The sequence below is a fragment of the Elgaria multicarinata genome, chromosome 19 (genome assembly GCF_023053635.1).
Source record: "Elgaria multicarinata webbii isolate HBS135686 ecotype San Diego chromosome 19, rElgMul1.1.pri, whole genome shotgun sequence".
Lineage (NCBI taxonomy): Eukaryota > Metazoa > Chordata > Lepidosauria > Squamata > Anguidae > Elgaria > Elgaria multicarinata.
Window position 1 is genome coordinate 13,382,191 of NC_086189.1, and position 23,137 is coordinate 13,405,327.

A 23,137-nucleotide genomic window follows, 5' to 3' on the forward strand; every position below is an offset into this window, starting at 1 on the left:
CTGTCAACAAACGGCGGCATGTTTTGCTACAGGGGGGAAAATCGGATTTTCCTGGGTCATTTTTTGAGACAGGAAAACAATCCGAAGGAGTGGGAAATGCATAGGAGTGGGACGTGTCATGAAAAGGACCCACGAAAATCCGTGAGTGCCCAGTAACGAGCATGCTAAAAATGCTCGTCTGATGACGCTCTCTATGTGCTATCTAAGCAAGCGAAAATAAATACACATTCAGATATTTGTCAATTGGCTACTCTTGAGTGTCATCCAAAATTTACAATCTGAGGCGACCATTTCACTCTGCCTAATGGGAGGCGGAAACCTGGAAGATTGAGACATAAATATTATTCAAGTACATACCAAATAGCTGTAGTGATGTATTTTATCGATGTAATGGCTTAATGGATATACGTTCATGTGCACAGTTTCTCCCACAAGGAGTGTTTTATGGTTTGAAGCCCAGTCAATATACAGATAGCTTCCACTGAGGGAAATGTATGATTTTGCCTCATAAACTTTAGTGGCCTGGTTTTCTTCTGGTAACCTGGTATCTGCGGTTGCTATCTAAAAACGAGGGTGTACAAAATAAAGCCAAAAGCAGTTAGAGTCATGAAAAGGTACAATTCAATAAGCAGAATGGGAGCACCAGTATATACCTGGCTATACCTGGTTGTGCTTTTATATTGTATTTTATATCATGTTTTTATACTGTTTGTTTAATACTTCTGAGCAAAGTATAAAGTGTTGGTTATTACCGTTAAAGCCCTACATGGTTTGGGTCCAGGCTACCTGTGGGATCGCCTTCTCCCGTACAATCCACCCCGCACACTCAGGCCCTCTGGGAAAAATCTACTTCAGCTAGCAAAAACTAGATTGACAACTGTTACCCAGAGGACTTTCTCTTCTGCTGCTCCCAGACTGTGGAATGGCCTGCTGGAGGAGACTCGTCAGCTTGACAGTCTACTAGCATTCAATAAAGCTATAAAGACTGATTTCTTCCAGCAGGCCTATCCAGTGGGATTTTAAGATGTTTTTAGAATGTTTTAGGATGTTTTTAACAATGTATATTATGTTTTAATTCAGTTTTATGTATTTTATCATTTATTGTTGTTCCCTGCCTCGATCAAAATGGAGAGGCGGGTAAGAAATTAATTTATGGTGATGATGATGATAATGGTTTTAATTTTTGTGAACCGCCCAGGGAGCTTCGGCTATTAGGCGGTATAAAAATGCAATAAATAAATAAATAGAAAGCAGCTTTGTGCTAAAAATTCCAAAAGGAAGATTTTCGTCACATTCGTGGGCCGAGGGAAGGGATGGTAGCTCATTGGTAGACAGTGGGGGCCGGTTGCTCCAATGTCAGTGTGGTGGTGAATCTGCTCCAGGTTTTCTTCAGAACCAGTCAGAACTCTATAGGAGCTGTCCAAGCTTGAATAGCCCCTTCAGAGTTCTGACTAGAACACGGAGCGGATTTACCATTCCAATGACATCAGACCCTCCACTCCCGGCAGAGCTCTAGCTCTGCGTGCAAGAAGTCCCAGATTCAATCCCCAGCATCTCCAGGTGGAGCTGGGAAAACTCCCGCCTGACCCCCACCCCCACCCCGAGAGATGCTGCCAGTCGGTGTCAACAGTACTGAGTTAGATAGACCAAGGGTCTTGCTCAGTGGAAGGTACCTTTTACAACTCTGGCCTGTTTGCATTGGCTGCCTGTACATTTCTGAGCCTGATTCAAGGTGCTGGTTTTAACCTATAAAGCCTTGCACGGCTTGGGATCACGACACCTGACGGAACGCCTCTCCCAAATGAACCTACCCGCTCACTGCACTCTACATCTAAGGTCCTCCTCCAAGTGCCTACTCCGAGGGAAGCTCGGAGGATGGCAACAAGGGAGAGGGCCTTCTCAGTGGTGGCCCCCCGACTGTGGAATGATCTCCCCGATGAGGCTCGCCTGGCGCCAGCGTTGTTATCTTTTCGGCGCCAGGTCAAGACTTTTCTCTTCTCCCAGGCATTTAACAGCATATGTTGAGCTTTCTAACTGACCCAGAATAGTTGTTTTAACTGGATATTGTCCGTTTATATGGGTTTTATATGTTGTATACTTGTTTTTAATGTTCAGTGTTTTAATCTTTGTAAACCGCCCAGAGAGCTTCGGCTTTGGGGCAGTATATAAATGTAAAATTATTAATAATAATAATAATAATAATAATAATAATAATAATAATAATAATGCATTCTAAATAAAAAGCTACCATCCACTGAGAGAAAGGAAACCCATGGGCTGGGGAAATACTCATAACTTTGGGGGCAGAGACTGGCTTATGGAAGCCATCATGGGAAAATGTCAGCATCACTCCTCCTCAGATCCTGGCCAGTTTGCCCTGAAACATCTCTGCTGAAGGATGCTACGTCATAGCACTGCAATGAGACTTACTCCCAGGCCAGGGAGCCTAAATCAACTAAACGTTGTAGCCCTATCCTAACACGATGTACGCCCTTTCTTCTTCCTGGGACTCTTGCTGCAAAATGTCAGACTTTCCCAATCCAGTACTGTCCAGACATGGACTACAACTCTCATAATCCCTAGCCCTGCTGGCATCCTGCTGGGGATGATGGTACTTGTAATCCAACATATCTGAAAGATTTAAACAAGGCAGAGAGCAACTACTTCTTCTTCTTGCAGCCAGCATACTTTCTAATAGTATTTTGTTGTTGTTGTGCTAAATTATTTTTTTTTACAAAACAGCTTTTACGTTCACTATTCCAAATGTGTTTTTTTTTTAAAAAAAACTTTCCCAACTGCTGCTTTGCACATTGGCCAAAGTATACAAATCTTAAAGTACACACTGTTCAAGAACTGAAATGCCAAAGAATTCAACTTACTCCAAATTCCAGTATTTTGGTGCCAAGAGGAATATTAACCACAAATAAAGCCATTCCATCAACCTGGCTGGTTTGCCGTCTCCCGGACTCTGTGCCTTTTTCAACTAACACAGTCTTTTGTAGTTCCTCATTGAAGGCAGCAGCCGTGAATACTACGGGTAGATGTCCAACAGGCGCATCCACTGTATCTTTCACCTGCACCTGTTTCGCACAGAAACAATTCAGCTTATTGTCATACTGCCTTTCTTTAAACTATTATCCAAGTACAAAATATATGGATTCCGTTATTGTCAGGAATTAGAGGCAAGTGACTGTTGTCATGGGTCCCGTCTTGACAGGGGCGGTACAAGGCCTCAGGCTCCCGTATTAGCTCTCCTTGCCAGCATCTGCACAGGAAAGAGCACCAATGCGGAGTGGTGTCATGTCTAACCCTACTGCCCCTGTTTTGGGAGAAGATGTTTCAGGTAATCAATCAGAATCAGATTCAGAACTAGAAGACACAGCACCAGACGCCAGCCAGCCTGTACCAGTGGGGGAGGAAGCTCTCACGGGCGATTCCCCAGCTGGGAGTGAGCCCTCTCCAGAGCTTATCTCCTCAAGGCCAAATCCTACACACTCGATGGGAAGTGAGGTTTCTTTCGGAGGTGAGCATCCCAACAAGCTAGCTGATGCTAGAGTCTGCCGGAAGCTAAAACACATGGCACGGAAGGAAGGCGTGAGAAAGTTGGTTAGATTATGCCAGAACCTGCCTCCGCACCAGATGCTCTGAAGTTACAGGCGTTTTGGGAACGGCTTCCTATTCTTCTTGAATGGACAACTGTCTTGCTTAGTTTGCATACTTTTGCCTAGGGGGGCGTTTCCAAGAGGTTAGACTCTCTTCGGGTAGAAGAGACGTTTGTTGTTGTTTTAAATCTGTAGATGCGAAGGTTTGCATCTACACGCTAAAAGTAAATAAATAAAAATGGGGTGGGGAAAGCAACGGAGTCCAGTGGGCTCTTGCTCTGCACTAAATCTCCCATGTAGATTGGGCCCTGGTCACAGTCTTTCCCACCCTAGGAGATGTATTGTATTTCTATTTAAATTGTAGTCATTCTTTCTAAATGTGCATCTCTCGCTATAAATTACCACGTGCCTATTTTATGCAGACCTTTGTCCTCTTTTGCCCTCCTTATTTGGATGATGCACTCCCTCTTTTTTGGGCAACGTGCAAGTGGCCACCTTAGTGACTAATTCGGGAAGAAACAGCAGACGGTGGAGGAGGGGCAGGCTGCCAAAGGAGAGGCAACCAGGGAAAACACTGGCACAAAGCAGGAGAGGAAGAATGATCAGTATTTGCACAATTTGAGCTTTTTCTGGGGTGGGGAATCTGCCTTCAATATCAACTCCACGCCTTCAATCCCAGGCAGACAGCAACACGTAGCAGCAATTCACAGCAACAACACAAACCCTTCTTCTCTTCGTTTTATATTGCCAAGTTCATGCTTCCAAGATAGGGATCGGTGCTGAGAAGAGATCAGGCACAAGGCCATTCCCAAGAGGGAGGGAGTGAAATGAACAGAGGGAAACCCCTGGGTACTGTCCTGGCACTTCACCCCACCATCAGGACTTTCTAAGAACGTAAGAAGAGCCCTGCTGGATCAGACCAAGGGTCTATCTAGTCCAGCATTCGGTTCCGGCAGTGGCCAATCAGCTGGCCGTGAGAGACCCAGAAGCTGGACAGGGCTTTGTGAATCACACAGCAGATCTTTTTGTTGTCTCACATTTCGGTGGGAGGGCTTGGAATCGCGACAGCTAAGAAAAAGGGATACAGTGGCCCCGTTCAGACAACACGCTAAACCATGCTGGTTTAGCGTGTTGTCTGAACAGGGCCAATGTGCAGAATGGTCCTCCCATTTACAGGGAAGACGTGATGGAAAAAGTGTTCAGGCACATGTCACTCTAACCTGAGACAACATCAGTGAGAAGCAGAGGGCAACACACTAGGTTCGTACCAGGTAATTAGTGCCATATGACATTTCTTCTACCTGCTTGGATCACAGGTCACCAAAAAAAGAAAAAGAAGCAAAAGTACAGGAGTGGTTGAAGCAGGACAATCAATGATATGTGGAGCAGCAGAACTAGAAGCTAAGCTGTGTCTCCACCTGTGCTCAAGAGGTATATTCATAAATAAACACAACGTTACAGGAATACTTCAAGTCTCCAGTCATCTCTTCCTTCCAAAAGAAACCCAGTTCAAGTAAGTTCTTCCCCCACGCCCGAACTCTCACTGCTTGGAGAAGTGAGAAGCATGTAGCAGCAGCAGCAGCATGATTATAATTATATAACAATAGAATCGAGTCTACATTTACCTTGGTTTTGTCAACCAACCTTAATGAAATAGGGAAGTCCAGGTTTCACAAAAAGAGGAGTAGCGACCAAATTCAGTTTGTAAGGAGACAGGGCGTACATGGTGCTGGACAATTCGCTCTCTTCGCTATGGCCACCTGACAAAATAAGAGGGCTCCCGGTGAGAAGAGCTTTCGAAAAATGGTCACATGTCTCAGAAACGCCAAAGGCCCCCATGGAAAGCGTCTGTCTAGGTCACTGGGCAGGAGGACAGTCATCTTGAACCCAGCCTCTGGCAGCCAACCTTTGAGATACGGTCTTCTGCATCATCAATGCTCTGGCCCAGCCTTCCCCAATCTGTGTCCTCGAGATTACTATATACGAAATTACTATTACTATATACCAGTGGTTCTCAACCTTCCTAATGCCTTCCTCCCTTTAATACAGTTCCTCATGTTGTGGTGACCCCCAACCATAAAATTATTTTCGTTCTTCTCTACACGATCCATTGTCATGGGATGGTTTGCTAATGAAAATAATACATAACAATAGCTTTAATAATACAAAAGATGATACATGATTCAGTCAGTACAGTTTCCTAAGACCATCGGAAATATGTGTTTTCCGATGGTCTTAGGCGACCCCTGTGAAAGGGTCATTCGACCCCCAAAGGGGTCCTGACCCACAGGTTGAGAACCGCTGCTATATACGAAAAGGATATAAACCTTAACCAAAACAAGCTAGTAACCAAAAACAAGACTTAAGGTAAGTAACTATATTTACAAGATCATATCACTAACAGTTAACGTGTAGAAAAGACATTAAACTTGCATATAAACTAATAACCCCCATATACACATAGACATTTTTATAAAAACAAAATAAAAATGAATCAAACACGTTTCGACAGAGGTGTCTTCTTCAGTGACCCCTAAATAGCTGTAGAAAGAGTGAATTGTAGCCAGCAACAGCGAAACTGAGCCTGATGTAATTAGTTGTACGGGAGTGACAATGGCTATCTAATTTTTGGGCCTCTAACTTGAAGTCAGCCTGGTCTAATACATATACAGAAGTTCTGTTTATTTAGGGGTCACTGAAGAAGACACCTCTGTCGAAACGCGTTTGACCTGTTTTTATCATTTTGTTTTTATAAAAAATTCTATGTGTATATTCTATGGCGGTTACTAGTTTATATGCAAGTTTAATGTCTTTTCCAGACGTTAACTGTTAGTGATATGATCTTATTATTATTATTATTATTATTATTATTATTATTATTATTTATTTATTTATATAGCACCATCAATGTACATGGTGCTGTACAGAGTAAAACAGTAAATAGCAAGACTCTGCCGCATAGGCTTACAATCTTGTAAATATAGTTACTTACCTTAACTCTTGTTTTTGGTTACTAGACTACAACTCGTACCATTCCCAGCCAGCAGGGCAGATAGGAATATTTCAACAAGTTAAAAAGTCTGGGTGACCAGAAGAAAGTAATGTGGATGCCAGGCAGGCCTCCTTGGGGAGGGTGTTCCATACACACCCACACCCACACACACACACACACAATGCCACCCGCTTCTCTTTGGACATGGGGGACATTCAGAGAATGACCTTGGCAAATGACCTAGCAGCACATGCAGCTTCGTATGAGAGAAGGCACTCCTTACAGTTTCAGTGGTAGTGCATTATAACCTGTGCCCAGGTGGCTCACAGCCTGATTTTTTTATTTTTACATTCGAACTTCTCCCAGATGTCACAACCGCTTTCCCCCCAATTCAACTCTGCTGCTCGACTTCCCTCTATGCTGCCAGGGTTTAGTCTTGCCGAGGCTGAGGAAGGAGTAAACCTGACCATTATTTTGGGAATCCATAAACCCTTTTAAATGGATGTGGGGGAGGGGGACAGAATTACCACTGATTTCCAGCACTGAAGCAGCAATGTACAGTCTTGCACCGTCAAGCTCTTGAAGACCGTTATAGCCTATTTCACGGGCAGCCAATTTGCTGTTAAAATTAAGCTGCACAACTCCTTGGTCCATCTGATGACAAAGACCAAAACGAAGAAATTATACCACATAAAAGCATCAGACCCATAATGAATAAAGGCAGCTTTATTCATTACATTTGCAAGGCATCTAGACTGCCCAGAAGTCCCATATAAAGGTAAAGAAATGTCAGAAGGAAGTTCTGGTCCTTGATGTTGACCATTTCACACGTGGTCAGCAGACCAAGCAAGGCCGGTTCGCACAATCACAACAAGCCATGGGGGTTTATTTTAATTCCCGGCTTGTGCCACGCGCCATTTCCCTAATTACCCACCTAGGAATAGCTTGTCATGTCATCTGAATCCAGGCGTAATTCTCATACATATTGTGTCTTACTGATTTCTTATTGATTATTATAAGTACAATACACAACTTTTTCAATTGGCTTGGGACCAAACTACCTTCTCCCATAAAAACGCCCGTGGGTTTTAAGACTTTTTGGAGAGGCGCTTCTCGGAAAAGGCCACCTTGAGCGCCCCCCTGCTGCCCCCTTGCCTCTTAACACCCCCCTATGTAATCCCACCGCCCCCAAGGGGCAGTACCCACTTTGGGAACCACTGGTATAAAGCAACACAGCAGTATGGATTTAACCCACTGGAAGACTTGTCCAGGATTCTGCATCGGGATATATCAACGCAAGCTATTTTTTCCACCATTGCTGAAACACCCGTCACTAGTTCTACAGTGTTCCTTGATTCATCATTCAGAATCAGGCCACTCAAAAAACACCTTTCATTCGTTGACCTAGTTTGGAGGACGAAATGCTTTTGAATTCTGAGAAAGTGGGCCAAAATAGCTGGCAGATATTTACGATATTACAAATCCTGGCAATTATGCAGTATACTTTTAGCCTCGACGAATGAAAAATTCTAAAGAACACCAACATTTTCCTTCTCTGGAAAATATATTGGCACCTGACCAAATAATAGCAAAGATTTCAAGCCAAGTTCCCTGAAACAGCAAGAGCTGGGAGCGCTTCAAAGACGCTGTACTCTCTCCCACTCAAGGGAGGGATTTGCTGGAAGTCGAGACTAAACCGGCTTAAATCCAAATAAACGGCCGTTAAGTGGTTTGTGGAATGGGCCGTTAGGATAAAATATGAAAACCACTAACTTCCAAGCAGAACCATTTATATGAATGAGATTAAGTTCTCAGTTTGTTTGTTTGAAGAGCACAGATCAAGATCCTTGGAAATGATGACTCCATGATCTTAGGAAGGATTCCAGAAGGTATTGATTAATTGCAGGCTATTCCATTCTAGATCTTACAGTGGACAATTTTATCTGTATGCCACCCTAAGATCCCAGTGATATAGTGTGGTATACAAATGCTTTAATAAATAAATAAAATAAATAAGTAGGCAGAAGATAGCAACTTTAAGAATCATCTAGAATCCTGGCTAGGATTAAGGAATGGATCCAACATAGTCCTCCCTGTCTACAATTCTAGGCGCTTTATGTAATTTTTCCTCATCTGGTGCTCAGCTCCATTATTTGTTTTCAATGATAATAACACGTAGCCTTATCCACCATGAATTTGTCTACTCCTCTTTTAACACCATCCATTTTGGTGACCATCAGTACACTGAAAGCAGCTGGTGTCAACTCTGAGATTTAAACAGGCACTTTCTGAACCCAAGTTTAAAAAAGGAAATGTGCATTAATTGGTCTTTAATAACCTTAATATTTATAGAGAAATTATCCATGTCTAAGGAGTGCCAAAATTGCTGGGTGTGACCCCACTTAGAATACTATGTACAGTTCTGGTCAGCACACCTAAAAAAGATATTATAGAGCTGGAAAAAGTGCAGAAAAGGGCAATTAAAATGATCAAGGGAATGTCATATCTTCCCTATGAGGGAAGGCTACAACAGCTGGGATTATTTAGCTTGGAAAAATGGAGGCTAAGGGGAGGCGTGATAGAGGTGTACAAAACTATGCATGGTGTGGAGAATGTGGATAGAGGGACATTTTTCCCCTCTCTCAAAATACTAGAACCTGGAGTCATCCCATGGAGCTGACTGGTGGGAGATTGAAGACAAATAAAAGGGAATATTTCTTCACACAGTACAAAGTTAAACTATGGAATTCACTACCACAAGCTGCGGTGATGGCCAACAATTTGGATGGCTTTAAAAAGGGGGTTGGATAAATTCCTGAAGGAGACAGCTATCAATGGCTACTAGCCCTGATGGCTATGTGCTACCTCCAGTAACTGAGGCAATAAGCCTGTATGCACCAGTTGCTGGGGAACATGGGTGAGAGGGTTCTATTGCACCATGTCCTGCTTTGTTGGTCCCTGGCCGACAGCTGGTTGGCCACTGTGTGAACCAAGTGCTGGACCAGATGGACCTTTGGTTCTTATGTTTAACTTAGCCCCCTCATCTTTTTCACAGAATCATAGAACAGTAGAGTTGGAAGGGGCCTCTAAGGCCATTGAGTCCAACCCCCTGCTCAATGCAGGAGTCCACCTTAAAGCATATCTGACATATGGTAAGACTCCAATTTCTTTTGTGTCTTTAAATTTAGATAAATGACTTATTGGTTCAACGTTTTTAAAGGAAAAAACCCTTTTTCCCCTTTAAGATTTACCATCTACTCGTGCTGAATCCTTCCAATGAGAATTCTCCAGCGTACCTCTCCAGGTCCTTGCTTTGCTCCTTTTACCAAAAAATGACAACTCCATAATAAATTGCTTTGGGAGGGGGGGTATAGTATGGTCCTACTAAAGAACAGCTTACAATCCTTGTTGGAAAATCAACAAGGCATCTATTGATGTGGCCTGGCCATTCGAGCCAAACTGAAACTGCTCTCTGGATGAGGTACCGTCTGCTAAATCTCAGTCCAAAGAGTTAGACTTTTTCCCTCATGCCCCTGATAATACTAGTTTAAAATGGAAACGCTGACGTTGAATAACTGTTACAGTAAACGCAGAGCCAAATCTAAACCTCTGGGAACTGGAGCAGGCCTGATCCAATTCTATTTCATCCAAACTTACCTCACGGTGTTGCAAGGCTTTGGGCATCATGGTTTTCTGGTTCCCTTGAAGTATTCCAAAGCGGACATAAACTTGTGCACTTGCCAATGCCTTGTTGTAAAAATATCTTGAAAATAAGACCAAAAAGAGGAGAGGGGAGGAATCACACACCATCCCATGAGTTAACTCAGTTATGGTCACTGCTATGCTGATAACGAGAAGCTGGACATACAATAAGAATTGATTTGTAAACCACCCAGAGAGCTTAGGCTACGGGGCGGTATATCAATGTAATAAATAAAGTTATTTCAGATTGGGGAGAACCATCGCCAGGGCAAAGAGGAACGGGTTAAGACCCTAGAGGAGAGACTGAAGAAACTGGGCATGTTTAGCCTTGGGAAGAGAAGACTGAGGGGAGACATAACAGCAATCTTCAAGGATTTGAAAAGTTGTCACACAGAAGAAGGCCAGGATCTCTTTTCCATCATCCCAGACAGCAGGACAGGGAATAATGGGTTCAAGTTACAGGAAGCCAGATTCTAGCTGGACATCAGGAAAAACTTCCTGATTGTTAGAGCAGTACAACAATGGAACCGATGACCTAGGGAGGTCGTGGGCTCTCCCACACTAGAGACATTCAAGATGCACCTGTTAGAGATGCTTTAAGGCAGATTTCCGCATTGAGCAGGGGGTTCTTAGGCTGCACAGTGTAGCCTCTTGAGCAGAGGGTTGGACTCGACAGCCTTACAGGCCCTTTCCAACTCTACTGTTCTATGATTCTATTCTAAGGCAACCTTCCTGAACCTGATGCCCTTCAGACGTTTTATATTTCAATTCCCATCAGCCCCAACCATCATGACCAATGGTCAGGAATGCTTCCGTAGTCCAAAACATCTGGAGGGCAACTGGATGCAGTCTGGAGTGCTCCCATCAACTATTCCTGTCAGTCAGCCATAACCTTCTCCAAGAAATCATCCATTCTCCTTCCCTCCCACCTAGATTTCTGATCCCTGCCCCACAATGATCAGTCAGTATTCTTTGGTCACAGGACATGCTTGTTCCCCTTTGGGCTGTTATTGGGTCTCTCACTCCACCCCCCCCCTACTGCTTATTTTTGTTACCTCAAGATTCTTTGGTACTTCCTCCCTCCCTCGCCCCCAGCCTGCTGGTACCGCCCTCGTGCACGGGTGGTGTTATTTTGGTTACCTAAGACCCACACTCACTTCTGAAGTTCATTAATAGAGGGAACGGTTATGAGAGACGGATAAAGCAGCAGCAGTAAGATGGGTCACTCTAAAGCAGGATCTACACAACTGCTTTAAAACACTTTATAACACTAGTGACAACAGTTGAGGCTCAGGACACACTCCATGGGGGATTCCACACGTCGTACTGAGGGTGCTTCCATGCGCCCCCAGTGCGCCGCCAAAGCGATCGTGTAGCTTGCCTGTTCGAAGAGACGAGGAAGAGGCATCCTTGCCGCCGCTGCCGCCGCCCACCTACCTCCTCGCCGGCCGGGTCGGAGAGCTCAGCGGAAGAAGGCTCTCCACCCCGCCTTCTTCCGCCGAGCTCTCCGACCCGGCCGGCGAGGAGGTAGGTGGGTGGGCGGTGGCAAGGACGCCTCTTCCTCGTCTCTTCCAGGCAAGCTACACGATCGCTTTGGGGGCGCACTGGGGGCACATGGAAGCGCCCTCAGTACGACGTGTGGAATCCCCCCAGGTACAGTTTTCAAAACGTTTACAAAGTGTTATATCCTGCTTGGTGTAGATCTGACCCAAGACATGCTGCCAATCCAAGAAACTACACTGTACAACCTAAGAAGTACATCCCAGAATACACGGCAACCTTGCAGAGGATGCTAGCTGAGACAGAGCTCTCAGATTGCTACTAGAGCCATCCCTGCAAAAATAAAGAAGACCACAAAAGACAAGAGGTAAAGTTGACAAGCCTGTCTTACCTGGCTTTGATAGTAATCCTGAACATTTCAAATTTTTGAGAGCTGATGAAGTTGCTTTCCGGTTCTATAGTGACAGAAAAGCTTGGCATTGCTGAAATGTTAAGAAGAAGGAAGTTCATTTGAAACCTTTAATTATCAATACAAAATATAAATGGATTTCTCCAGAAAATGCACCGTTAGCGGTTGGCATCCATTTTGATTAGTTCTGCTCCTGGACCACATTTAATAGCAGCCTGACAAAGCCTTAGTGCTACTCCTCCAAAGACAGATTGTGTAGCTGTTCTGTCTTTTCTTGCTTAACATATTTTTTGTGGAAAGAAAAAGGATGGAAGAAGTGTTTGGAAAGCTTAGATGTTGATATCTGGACCCTCCATAAAGTCCCGTGAATGAGGCAGGATGATTGCATGACAAAAGTCTCATCTGGAAACACCCTATGCTTACTTTTCCTGAGCGTTTTGTCATTCCAGAAAGTCATGAATTTCAATTTTCCCCATTGGTTAGCCAATTTAAAAGCTGCCATAAAATGTCCTTCCTGCCATAACCCATCAGACTTTCTGGCACCGTTCATCTGTGGGAGGACCTTGATCAGATCTCCTATATTTTGCTGGTAGAATGGGATTTAAATGAGTGTTAAGGAAAAAATGCCTTCTCAGTTAAGGCCCCTTTCACAGGCCACAGAATTGGGGAGGTACCTTTAGCTATTTTTCAGGGGATATGGGGAAACTTTTAAAGTAATCACGGCCCACCTCTCCCGCCCCCGTCTCTTTCTTAAACTAATTACTCCACCACTGCAAGCAGTACTAGAGCTGCAATTTGTGTTCACTATTCCCCCAAAGGCATTGCGGCAGGAGGGGAAATGGCAGCCTTTCACTAGTGCTAATCTGCACAGGCAATAAGGGGGAACATATGCCACAGCGCACAGCATTAGTTCAAGAAAAAGCGAGGGGAAAGGACCCACCCAGACCTGTCCCCTATTGCTCCAAATTTTTTTTATTTTTTTTTTATTGTCCCTTCCCCCAAAAAACCAGGCTGCAGTTTTCACATGCCTCTTTTACCCACTCCTCCCACGAATTTGAAGAAAAATGACTCCAAAGCACCTTCAGCTCAGCACTAGTTTAAACGAAAGTTGTTTGCATGCTACCACGCAGTTTGGTGCTCTAGCTTCTGTTAAAGGTGCAGTGATTCATTATTCTAATTCATTGCTGGTTCGTAAAATGTGTTATCCCACCCCCGAAAGAACTGGTGTATTGTTTTAACCATATTCATAAGTATTAACATTTCAGGAAGCTTTCCACATTACCGTATTCTTTAACTTGAAAAAATGCATCAGCAGAGGTTGCAAAATCCACTTGATACTTGGCTTTAATTTTCCAAATACCATACCTAAGAAAAAAGTTGATGATAGCATTATTTTTAGAAGTGGGAGAAAGGGGATTCCCAAAGCCACATAGAGAATTTCATTGTTGAGCGCGGTACCTTTAGACTCTGGACTTAATGATAGGACGTGGTGAATTTGGGGACCCTCCTGCTGAGTGGGACCCTGCACCTCTGTCCCAAAGTCCTACCTTGATGGCACCATTGCAGGGTAGCGTGACAGGGTGGACAGGGCTCCTGTATCTTTAACAGTTGTATAGAAAAGGGAACTACAGCAGGTGTCATTTGTATGCATGCAGCACCTGGTGAAAGTCCCTCTTCATCACAACAGTTAAAGCTGCAGAAGCCTTGCCCTCTTTTGTATCTGGTCACTCTAGCATAGCTCCTGTAGCTTTAACTGTTGTGATGGTAGAGCACATGCTTTCCATGCAGATGGCCCCAAGTTCGATCCCTGATATCTCCAGGTAAGACTGGAAAAACTCCTGGTTGAAACCGTGCTGGAGAGAAGCTGCCAGTCAGTGCCGACAATAGCTGGCTAGATGAACCAAGGATCCGACTTATATAAAGCGGCTTCCTATGCTCCTATTTTCCCTTTGTTTGTTTGCACCATCATGCAGGTTTAAACATCGCTCTTTCAGAAATGATATGCGTAAAAATGTGTTGACTGTATTCAGTCAAGTCTGAAGCATCTGACTGAAATAGTGTGCATTGGATGGGTGGGACCTTGGAGAATCCAGCTTCCAAAAACAGATCTCTCTCTCTCTCTCTCTCTCTCTCTCTCTCTCTCTCTCTCTCTCTCTCTCTCGTTTCCTTCAGCTAGAAACTCATTAAGGTACTAAACTCTCCCTGCTTTCAAAGACCAAGTGGACTTCCAGCATCCCCTAGGGGGCTAAATGGGAAAATGTTTGGCACCGTCTTTGATCAAATATATCCAGGCTGCTGCAAGTCATCTTTAATGCAGCCTTAGGGCATTTTTAAGGGCAAACTAGGGTGACCATATGAAAAGGAGAACAGGGGATACAGATCAGGGAAGAAGGATTCACACACACACACACACCCCATCCCAAACTGGATCACACCTGCTATTTGCTGTTAAAAAGCCATTACTTTCTTGAACGGTGGCTCATTTAGTTTGGCTCTTCAAAGAACAGTGCTGTGTTTTAATCTTATATCAATTTTGCTGCGTGGTTTTATCCTGGTTGTGCTTTTTATACTGTATTTTGTAATTGTGCTTTTAACCTGTTGGTTGTTTTATTGTGGTTTTAATTTTTGTGAACCGCCCAGAGAGCTTCGGCTATTGGGCGGTATAAAAATGTAATAAATAAATAAATAAAAATAAATAGGTAATTCAACTAGGACTACAGAATTCCTTCTCCATCTCCCCACAGAAAAATCTAATCCCATTGAGATCAGATTTCAGTTTCTAAATCCAAGAATATTTATCCAACCAATGTAATAATAATAATAATGATGATGATGATGATGATGTGCCAAATACTGTCTTCATTTTCAGGACTCTAAAACAATTGGCTTGATTGCACCCACAAATATGAATTGCAATTATGGGGCCAATGCTTAAATCATTCTTTCCCCAACTTGGCTCTCTCCTGATGCATTGAATTGTCTGTTGCCTATAGAAGATGGAAGCTGTACTATATCGCATGTAGGTTAGGGAAGGCTGGTTTGAACCTACTCATTCGGATTCTGACTGAGAGAGTCATCAGACGGGGGAAAAGTTGTGGTTCCCTATCGTCACTTCTCTGTCCCCACTTCTGTCCCATGATACTTCCTCTTTCTGCCCGGAGAAGAAAGAGGAAGTAAACAAAGACCACGTGGCCCATTCAAGGGCTGTTTTTATTGCACTGCTTTCCTGCACAGAGCAGGAAATGGCTGCACATTCCATTTTTAAAAAAAGTCCGATTAAAAGGGGTCCCTGTGCAGGAGGTGGACAGTGTTGTCTAAAGGACAAGCGAAAAACTGTAAGTAGGCAGTAGCGAGCGTGCAATAAACACTCGTCTGATGACACTCTGATTGGAAAATACCAGTGTTGACACATTTCAGTTGCAAACAAAGACAAGGTTTTAGTTGGTAATATTTAAAATATTAATTGATCTACTTAGGGTGCGGAGGAATTTTGAAGTCAGGGAAAGATACAATTCCGGTGACATCGTCTTCATTTATAATATCCACTTCTACTTCATCGGGATCCTTTATAAGAAATAAAGATAAACTTACAAATTTTTACGGAGATGATACAAACTTCTATTGTTTTTATCAACTTGCATATTGTTTTGATGGAAGCTGCCTTGGGAGTGTTTGTCCCTGAAAGCTGGCTTTTAATTCTTTGAAATAAATGCATAATTAAAAAATGAATAAATAGTCCAAATTACATTGTGTGTGTGTGTGTGTAAGTCTCTGGATAATCAGAGTTGACTAAATGCAACAGAGATGTTTGCTAGAAAGATTTATATCAGGCTTTTGATAAAATTATTTCCAAGGCAGCTTACAACAGATTTAAACCAGCACTAGAATGAAATACAAACCAACTGCAGGATCTTGAAATCAGCACCAAAACAGCATAATTCAGCAACGCACTATATATATATATATATTTCATTAAAAGCTTGAGCAACTGTTCCCAGCAGTTTGCTCGTTTCAAACAAACCACAGTTAAGCTTAACCACAGTTTGTAAGGCCTAGAAGAAATTAAAATGGAAGTGAATGCTTCTGAACTCTCCCTGATAGCTGTGCCGGATGAGGAGAGGGGATGCAGCAGTGTGTGAGCCTGGAGGGGGAAAGCCAGTCCAATATCCATTACGCCAAACTCCATTTAGTGCACGGATGGGAAATCCGCCATGCCCAGATGTTGCTGGATGAGAAATCCCATCATCCTTGACCATCCCTGACCCTTGGCCATGCTGGTGAGGGCTGCTAGGAGTTTTAGAGTCCAAAAAACATCTGGAGCCTCCATGGGGTAATTACATTGCGTGTTTTTCATAATAACTTTTGCCTAAATCACCTCCTTGACGTTTGAATTGTTTATTATTTATTTAAAACATTTGTATCCCGCCCTATATCACTAGGATCTCAGGGCAGCGTACAGATAAAATTATACAATATAAAACAATAAATACACACAGCTAAAAACAAATTAAACCATTAATCAAGTTAAAACCAGTATATAATTAAAAGCAGTAAAAACAATCTGTACAGCACCATGTACATTGATGGTGCTATATAAATAATAATAATAATAATAATAATAATAATAATAATAACAATTAAAACAGTGTATGAGCTTGGTGAATTTAACCATCAAAGGCTTTGATAAAAAGCCATGTTTTTACTTGGCACCGGAATAAAGTCAGCATTTATGGGTTCTTTAGATGATGTCTGACCCTCCAGTTTTACTTCTGATTTTAAAAAAGACTTTGGTGAGTTTTTTTAGAGTGGAAAAAATGCAAAAGAAAACATTTTTTTCCACTTGTGCAATTGTACTATTCTGGTATAGCGCAGTGCCACTAAGAGCTGAATAGTGGGAAAGCAAGAAAGGAAACACTCTGGATGTAATGTTTGGATCTCAATTCTGCGACAAAACTGAAAGTAGTTACAGTGGATTAAAAGCCTCATGTAGAAAAGTCCTGACTTTCAGAATTGTAATGGTAGATTTCCACACAACTATTTTAAAGTTAAGTACTGAAACCCAGTTTGTTCTTGTTTTGTCTTGTTCTTGTTTCTATATTTCTTAAGTTTACATTTTTAAAAATAGTTTATGTACACATTTAAGCAACACTCACCACAATAGTTAAGGTGACGGATCTTCGTGCTGGCCTCAGTTCTTCGTTCAAGGAATAGACCCGAATCTTCACTGCAGCGATAATGAAACAACAACAATACAGCCGAAACAACACCATGACAAAAATCACACACCATGTTAAAACAAGAAACAGAGGAAATAAAACTTAGCAGCAGTCTTCTTAGCCAAAACGTTTTTGATCAATCACTCCAACCAATTTAGCTAATTAAACTTTACAGCCCTTTTAAAAATATGAAAAACTGCCTTAAAAATCAGTATAATGCAGAATTATGACCCAATCTTTAGTAACAGAAAGAGTGACTTTACCTGACTGATCGGGAGTATAAATAGGTTTGTCGGTCTGAATAAAGAGAAATCCATTCTCATAAGTAATGGGCATTTTCTTCTCTTTTGTAAAGTGTGGACAAGTTGCTTCCAGATACACATATTGTACTGGATTCTTGGGATCTCTGCTTGATAAATCTTTAGGTTGAATCTGGAAATGGAGGGAAATATTTTAACAAATCAGCAGCGAACTAATAATAGAACAGAATAATTTCCCCTTGTTAAGTAAGAGTGACCCCAAAAATTGCTGAATAACAAATCTGATACCATGATTTGGGGTTTGGGAGGAATCATGCCAAGATCCGTATTACTGATTGCTTAAAAAAAATCTTTCAAAATGCATATCAGTGATGAATACTCACTGGCCCTCACTAGCTTCTTATTACTGCATCCTTCCACAAGCTGGTGTCCTCCAGACCTGTTGGACTGTAACTCTCAGCATCCCCCAGCTAGCCATGGTTGGAGAAGCTTGCCTTACGATAAAAAAAAACTTCTGCGTAGTGGGACTAAGTATGAAGAAGAGCCTATAAGATGGCGGTGGCTGCCGCAGTCTCACAGCACCAGGTTCAGGGAGTAGCAGGCAGGAGGAGCCGGGCTCGGTTTAGTGCTGCCATCAGCCTGCTTGACGTGGTGCCTCACCTACACCCACTAGGAAACTTAGGAGGACACCAGAGAGGTGCTGAGTAGGGGCCTGCTGGGAAGCACCTTGCCTAGGCCTTCCCAAGCCAGGCATCAGTCCTGAAGGAAATCAGTGATTACAAATTGCAAAGGAGACCACTGCAGCATAGACCTAAACACAAGAAGAGGTCTTGGGGGCAACTGCCAGCCCACATCAGTACAGGGTGCATGACTGTGTGGCCTGATCCTCAGTCATGTTTATTAGGAAGTGAGTCCCACTGAGTTATCATAGAATCATAGAATAGTAGAGTTGGAAGGGGCCTATAAGGCCATCAAGTCCATCCCCCTGCTCAATGCAGGAATCCACCTTAAAGCATCCCTGACAGATGGTTGTCCAGCTGCCTCTTGAAGGCCTCTAGTGTGGGAGAGCCCACAACCTCCCTACGTCACTGGTTCCATTGTCGTACTGCTCTAACAGTCAGGAAGTTTTTGGCTTCCTGTAACTTGAGCCCGTTATTCCGTGTCCTGCACTCTGGGAGGATCGAGAAGAGATCCTGGCCCTCCTCTGTGCGACAACCTTTCAAGTATTTGAAAAGTGCTATCATGCATCCCCTCAATCTTCTCTTCTCCAGGCTAAACATGCCCAGTTCTTTCAGTCTCTCTTCATAGGGCTTTGTTTCCAGACCCCTGATCATCCTGGTTGCCCTCCTCTGAACACGCTTCAACTTCAGTAGAACTGCCCAAGTAAAGAGACCAGAAACGAGTTTTAACTACATACCGTTACAGTTACAGAACCTTGGAACTGATTGGCAGGAGTTAGCTGAGTGAGACCCTGGGCGTAAATAATCTGTTTATCCGGGAAGCTTTTAACAGATATCGTCACCGGAAACTCCTGTTCATATCCAAAGGCTTGGATCACCACCTTCTCAGATGACGCAACACGGAGAAGTTTGGGTGCTGAAATGACGTATCTGTAATGGAAAAGCACAACAAATGCTCTTTTATCCCTTATTAAGGAGCTCTCCGGGCAATGTGGTTTATTTGTGGAGGCTTTGGCACTACCACTTATACAGCCAGGTGATAATCGCTTTTGTTCATGTTTTCGTTACAGGGCTGCCCTGTCTCCCTCATGGCAGGCCTTGCGAGGATCATCACAGGTCTCTTCCATGCCTGCTGATATCTTTTGTATAAACCACCATGTTTGCAGGGCATGACTGCAATCCTATGCATCAAACTCAGTGGTACTAACTTCTGACTGCATAGGTTCAACTTGCAAACACACACACACTGAGCTTTAGTCAAAGATTCAGCCATTAAAATGGAACCTTTGGGCTTTCAATATGAAACTGAAACAATTTTGCAAAGAAGTATTACCGTTTAAACGGCTAGTGTGAAGTAGGAACTCCATCAAAAGAAATGGAAAGAAATATGCAGCCTTTTTCCTCATTGTCTGCTTTTTCCTCATTGTCTGACTGCCTCTATGCTAATCTGTCTCAACCAACAGCAAAACTTGAAAGCCTTATTATCACCTCAATCACTTGCCAGAGCAAGAAGGTTCCATCCATTAACATGGCGCTGCAGATCTTGTTCTAAAAAAAGCCTTAGAGCTGTGTGTCCCCCCACACACACACTTTCCCCCTACATTAGGTGTGGGTGCAAAGCATTCAAGTGCAGGAAGTGTTTTCTTAATCTTGTGAAATTCTGACTTTTTCACTGCAAGTTCCTCCTTCTTTTCCAAACTGCATGAAAAGTCAATGATGTGTGCAAAGATTCACAGGTGTTGCCTGCACATATTTAAAAGGGGGGAAAGGCCTCATCCATAATGGCAAGCAGAAGAAGCACATATGTACAACCACAGTACAGAGAAATAACATGGAATAAATCACATCGCAAAAACACAATGACCTGCCAACAGAGGAACTACAGTTTAGGCATAATCCTTCAGAGATGGCTGTTTTTCCACCAGGCTCTATAGCTGTGACTTAACAGACGCTTGATCATTCATCTTTTATCCTTTGGAACGATTCATCCACTAATTCCTACCTATCGGATGCTATTAAAGGCACAGTCATGGAGGCCTTACTTATGTATGTTCAGCTGCATTGGATTACACATATTATGTGCAATTAATTTAATATTTAATATATAAATATTCAAAATAAATAAATAATAAATAAATAAATAAACTGTACAAGTATTTGAAACACAGGTACAACCATTTGTGTCAGCCTTTCCCAACCCAATGCCCTCCAGAAGGGTTGGATTACAACCCCATCATCCTCAACCATAGGAGGGGATAATCAGAATTGTAGTCCAACACAAAGAGTTTAATTGCCAAGAATTGGTCAATTCCAATCCTCTGTCCGCTCAAAGCCTGTGCACCTTTGAAAAACATGGACTCCATTTACAGCTAATCTTTTTTTAATATTGATATTAATTCATGGAATGCACTCACTGATGTTGCCCACTGTTAAAGATATACCTTGCGTTAAATAAAGTAAATGGGGGGTGGAGAGAAATTTGCAGAGAAAATAGCTTCATAACTGTAGCCACAACAGGGCCGAAGTCCTGCCAAAATCAGCAAGACCTTTGCTTCCATGAGAGTTGTCTAATCAGCCAGCAGCTTGCATGTGTCCAGTGGAGGCTGGTAACTCCAACATCAGTGGGGTGGTGAATCTGCTCTGGGTTTCAGTTCGAACTCTAAAGGCGCTATCCAACCTTGGATAGGGCCATTAGAGTTCTGTCTGGTTCTGACTGAACCCCTGGAGTAGATTCAGAACCCCACTGACGTCAGAGCGACCTACTTCCACTGCTTGTGCCTGAATAGCAGATTAATCTGCTTGCCACCCTATAACTCATCTTATCCTTTTTAATATTTACCTATTCATGTCTTACCAGGCTCTTGGTATGAAAGGAGTGAACCGCCCAGAGAACTGGGTGAACCGCCCAGAGAGCTTCGGCTATTGGGCAGTATAAAAATGTAATAAATAAATAAAAATAAATAAAGGAGTCCTCAAGGCGAATTACAAATTGCATAAACAAAGTTAGCATAGAACCATTTAAACAAATAAGATAGACCAAACCAGTTGAACAAATAATATTACCCAGGGATTAAAAGAGCATTCAAGCTGCATTGAAAATCCTTGTGACCCAGAATTTGTGTTTTCACCAAGGTGTTGTTTTTTTTTAAAAATATATATATAGTTATGGAGGCCGTAATCTGAAACAGAAAATGCTTAAGAGAGGGAGGGTGTCTTAAACTTTTCTCTACAGTGATTTTTTTTTTTTTTTAGCTTTGCCACCTTTCTGGTGTTCCCTCTCACCCCGCCACCCTGGAAATGATAAAGCTATTGCGGAAAACACCAAGAGGAGAAAGGGTTAACAAGCTTGCATGCACAGTACCTCCCCTACAAAAGTTGCAATTTGATAAGACAAAAACATTGTGCAGAGAGAAATTGCACAGGACTTTGCAGCACATGCAAATGCCTTCTAACACAAAATTAATCTAACCAACCATCTTTTATGGTATTATAATGGTTTTATGGCACAATTATGGTTTAAACTGTGAATTGCCTAAAGAACCTCAGCTATTGGGCAGTATAAAAAATATAATAAGTAAATGAAATAAAAAACAACAACACAAGAGGCTTTGTGGTGGGAATCTTTGGTCAAGGGGACCCAGAATTAAAGTGCTACCACCTAACAGGCCCTGCTTCTTGTTGCCACCTTTCTAGCCTCCCTGGGCAGCGCCATGTGAATCAGGACCCAGGTGGTGTCCTCAGCATGTGGGAGGATGAGGATCCTGTGGGTGAAGAGGCTCCGTTAAGAACCCAGGCCCACGCTACCTAGGGCTTAAAAAATCAAGACCAGCACTTTAAATTGCACCAGGAAAGTAACTAGGATCTAGCTAAGCTCATGGTGGGATGCTATAACAGGTTGAATCCAGGCTTAGTCATGCTTAGAGTAGACCTACTGAAATCAAGGGGGTTTATATTACTCATAGCTTAAGTCTTGCTGATTTCATTGAGTCTACGCTAAGTACTTCTAAATCTGGATTCAGCCCATCAAGTTTTCTGCGGCCCTGTTCCAATTAATAACCAGGATGCTCTGGGTGGCGTCTACATTTGCACCTTTAGCACTGCAACAGACATTACAGCCTTTACTTACGTTTGCTCCTGAGTCAAACCTCTTCCACAAAACGTCAGAAATAAGAAAACGCCTAGAAGATTCATGTTTGACCAGTGTCACTGGGGAAACCAGCCTTTGATGTTCTGCTCCCTGTACAGGTCCAGTAAGGGAATGTAACCAATTTACCTAAATGTTAATCATTCATCAGATCATCAAATCTCTGAAGGGGATTTTCAGGAAATCCCTTTCTCTATTCCTGGCTGAACTCGATTTAAGAGTTTCGGTTTCCGCGTTTCTTTAATCTGTGTCCACAATAGAAAATATTGCCAAGAAAGACGCACCTCCCCTACTTGAATATGCAAACTTTTGGGGAAGTAATGCAAGATCTTCCTCTTTAAAAACAAAAACAAAACCTGCCAAGATTTCTACTAACCTGATTTTGAAATGTTATTTTATACACACACACACACGGATTTCTATGCCCAGGCCCAATCTGCATAACATTTGCATATTGCTAATTCATATCTATATATGCAATTTTAGAAATAATTTACTAGGATTTATTTAAATTTCACAGAACGCAAAGCAAGCCAATTAATTGCTCATCCAAATTGCCACAAATCAGATGATCTTTTCAATTAATTTGTATGCTCCTCCTTGATCATTCCAAATCAGTAGTTCCTAGAATC

The 23,137-nt window shown here is 42.6% G+C and overlaps 1 protein-coding gene across 1 annotated transcript in view; it reads right to left on the bottom strand.

Moving 5' to 3' along the window:
* Positions 1-22,621, bottom strand: part of C5 (complement C5) — a 69,684-nt gene extending 47,063 nt beyond the window's left edge. Inside the window, exons 1-12 of the mRNA XM_063144843.1 lie at positions 22,488-22,621; positions 19,099-19,291; positions 17,685-17,853; positions 17,359-17,429; positions 15,678-15,769; positions 13,488-13,570; positions 12,188-12,278; positions 10,252-10,357; positions 7,122-7,248; positions 5,247-5,362; positions 2,876-3,080; positions 358-557 (exon numbers count right to left, since the gene is read on the bottom strand). Coding sequence (XP_063000913.1) covers positions 358-557; positions 2,876-3,080; positions 5,247-5,362; positions 7,122-7,248; positions 10,252-10,357; positions 12,188-12,278; positions 13,488-13,570; positions 15,678-15,769; positions 17,359-17,429; positions 17,685-17,853; positions 19,099-19,291; positions 22,488-22,552 — 1,518 coding nt within the window. The 5' untranslated portion in view covers positions 22,553-22,621. The remainder of the gene's footprint in view (positions 1-357; positions 558-2,875; positions 3,081-5,246; positions 5,363-7,121; positions 7,249-10,251; positions 10,358-12,187; positions 12,279-13,487; positions 13,571-15,677; positions 15,770-17,358; positions 17,430-17,684; positions 17,854-19,098; positions 19,292-22,487) is intronic.
* Positions 22,622-23,137: the final 516 nt, after the last annotated feature.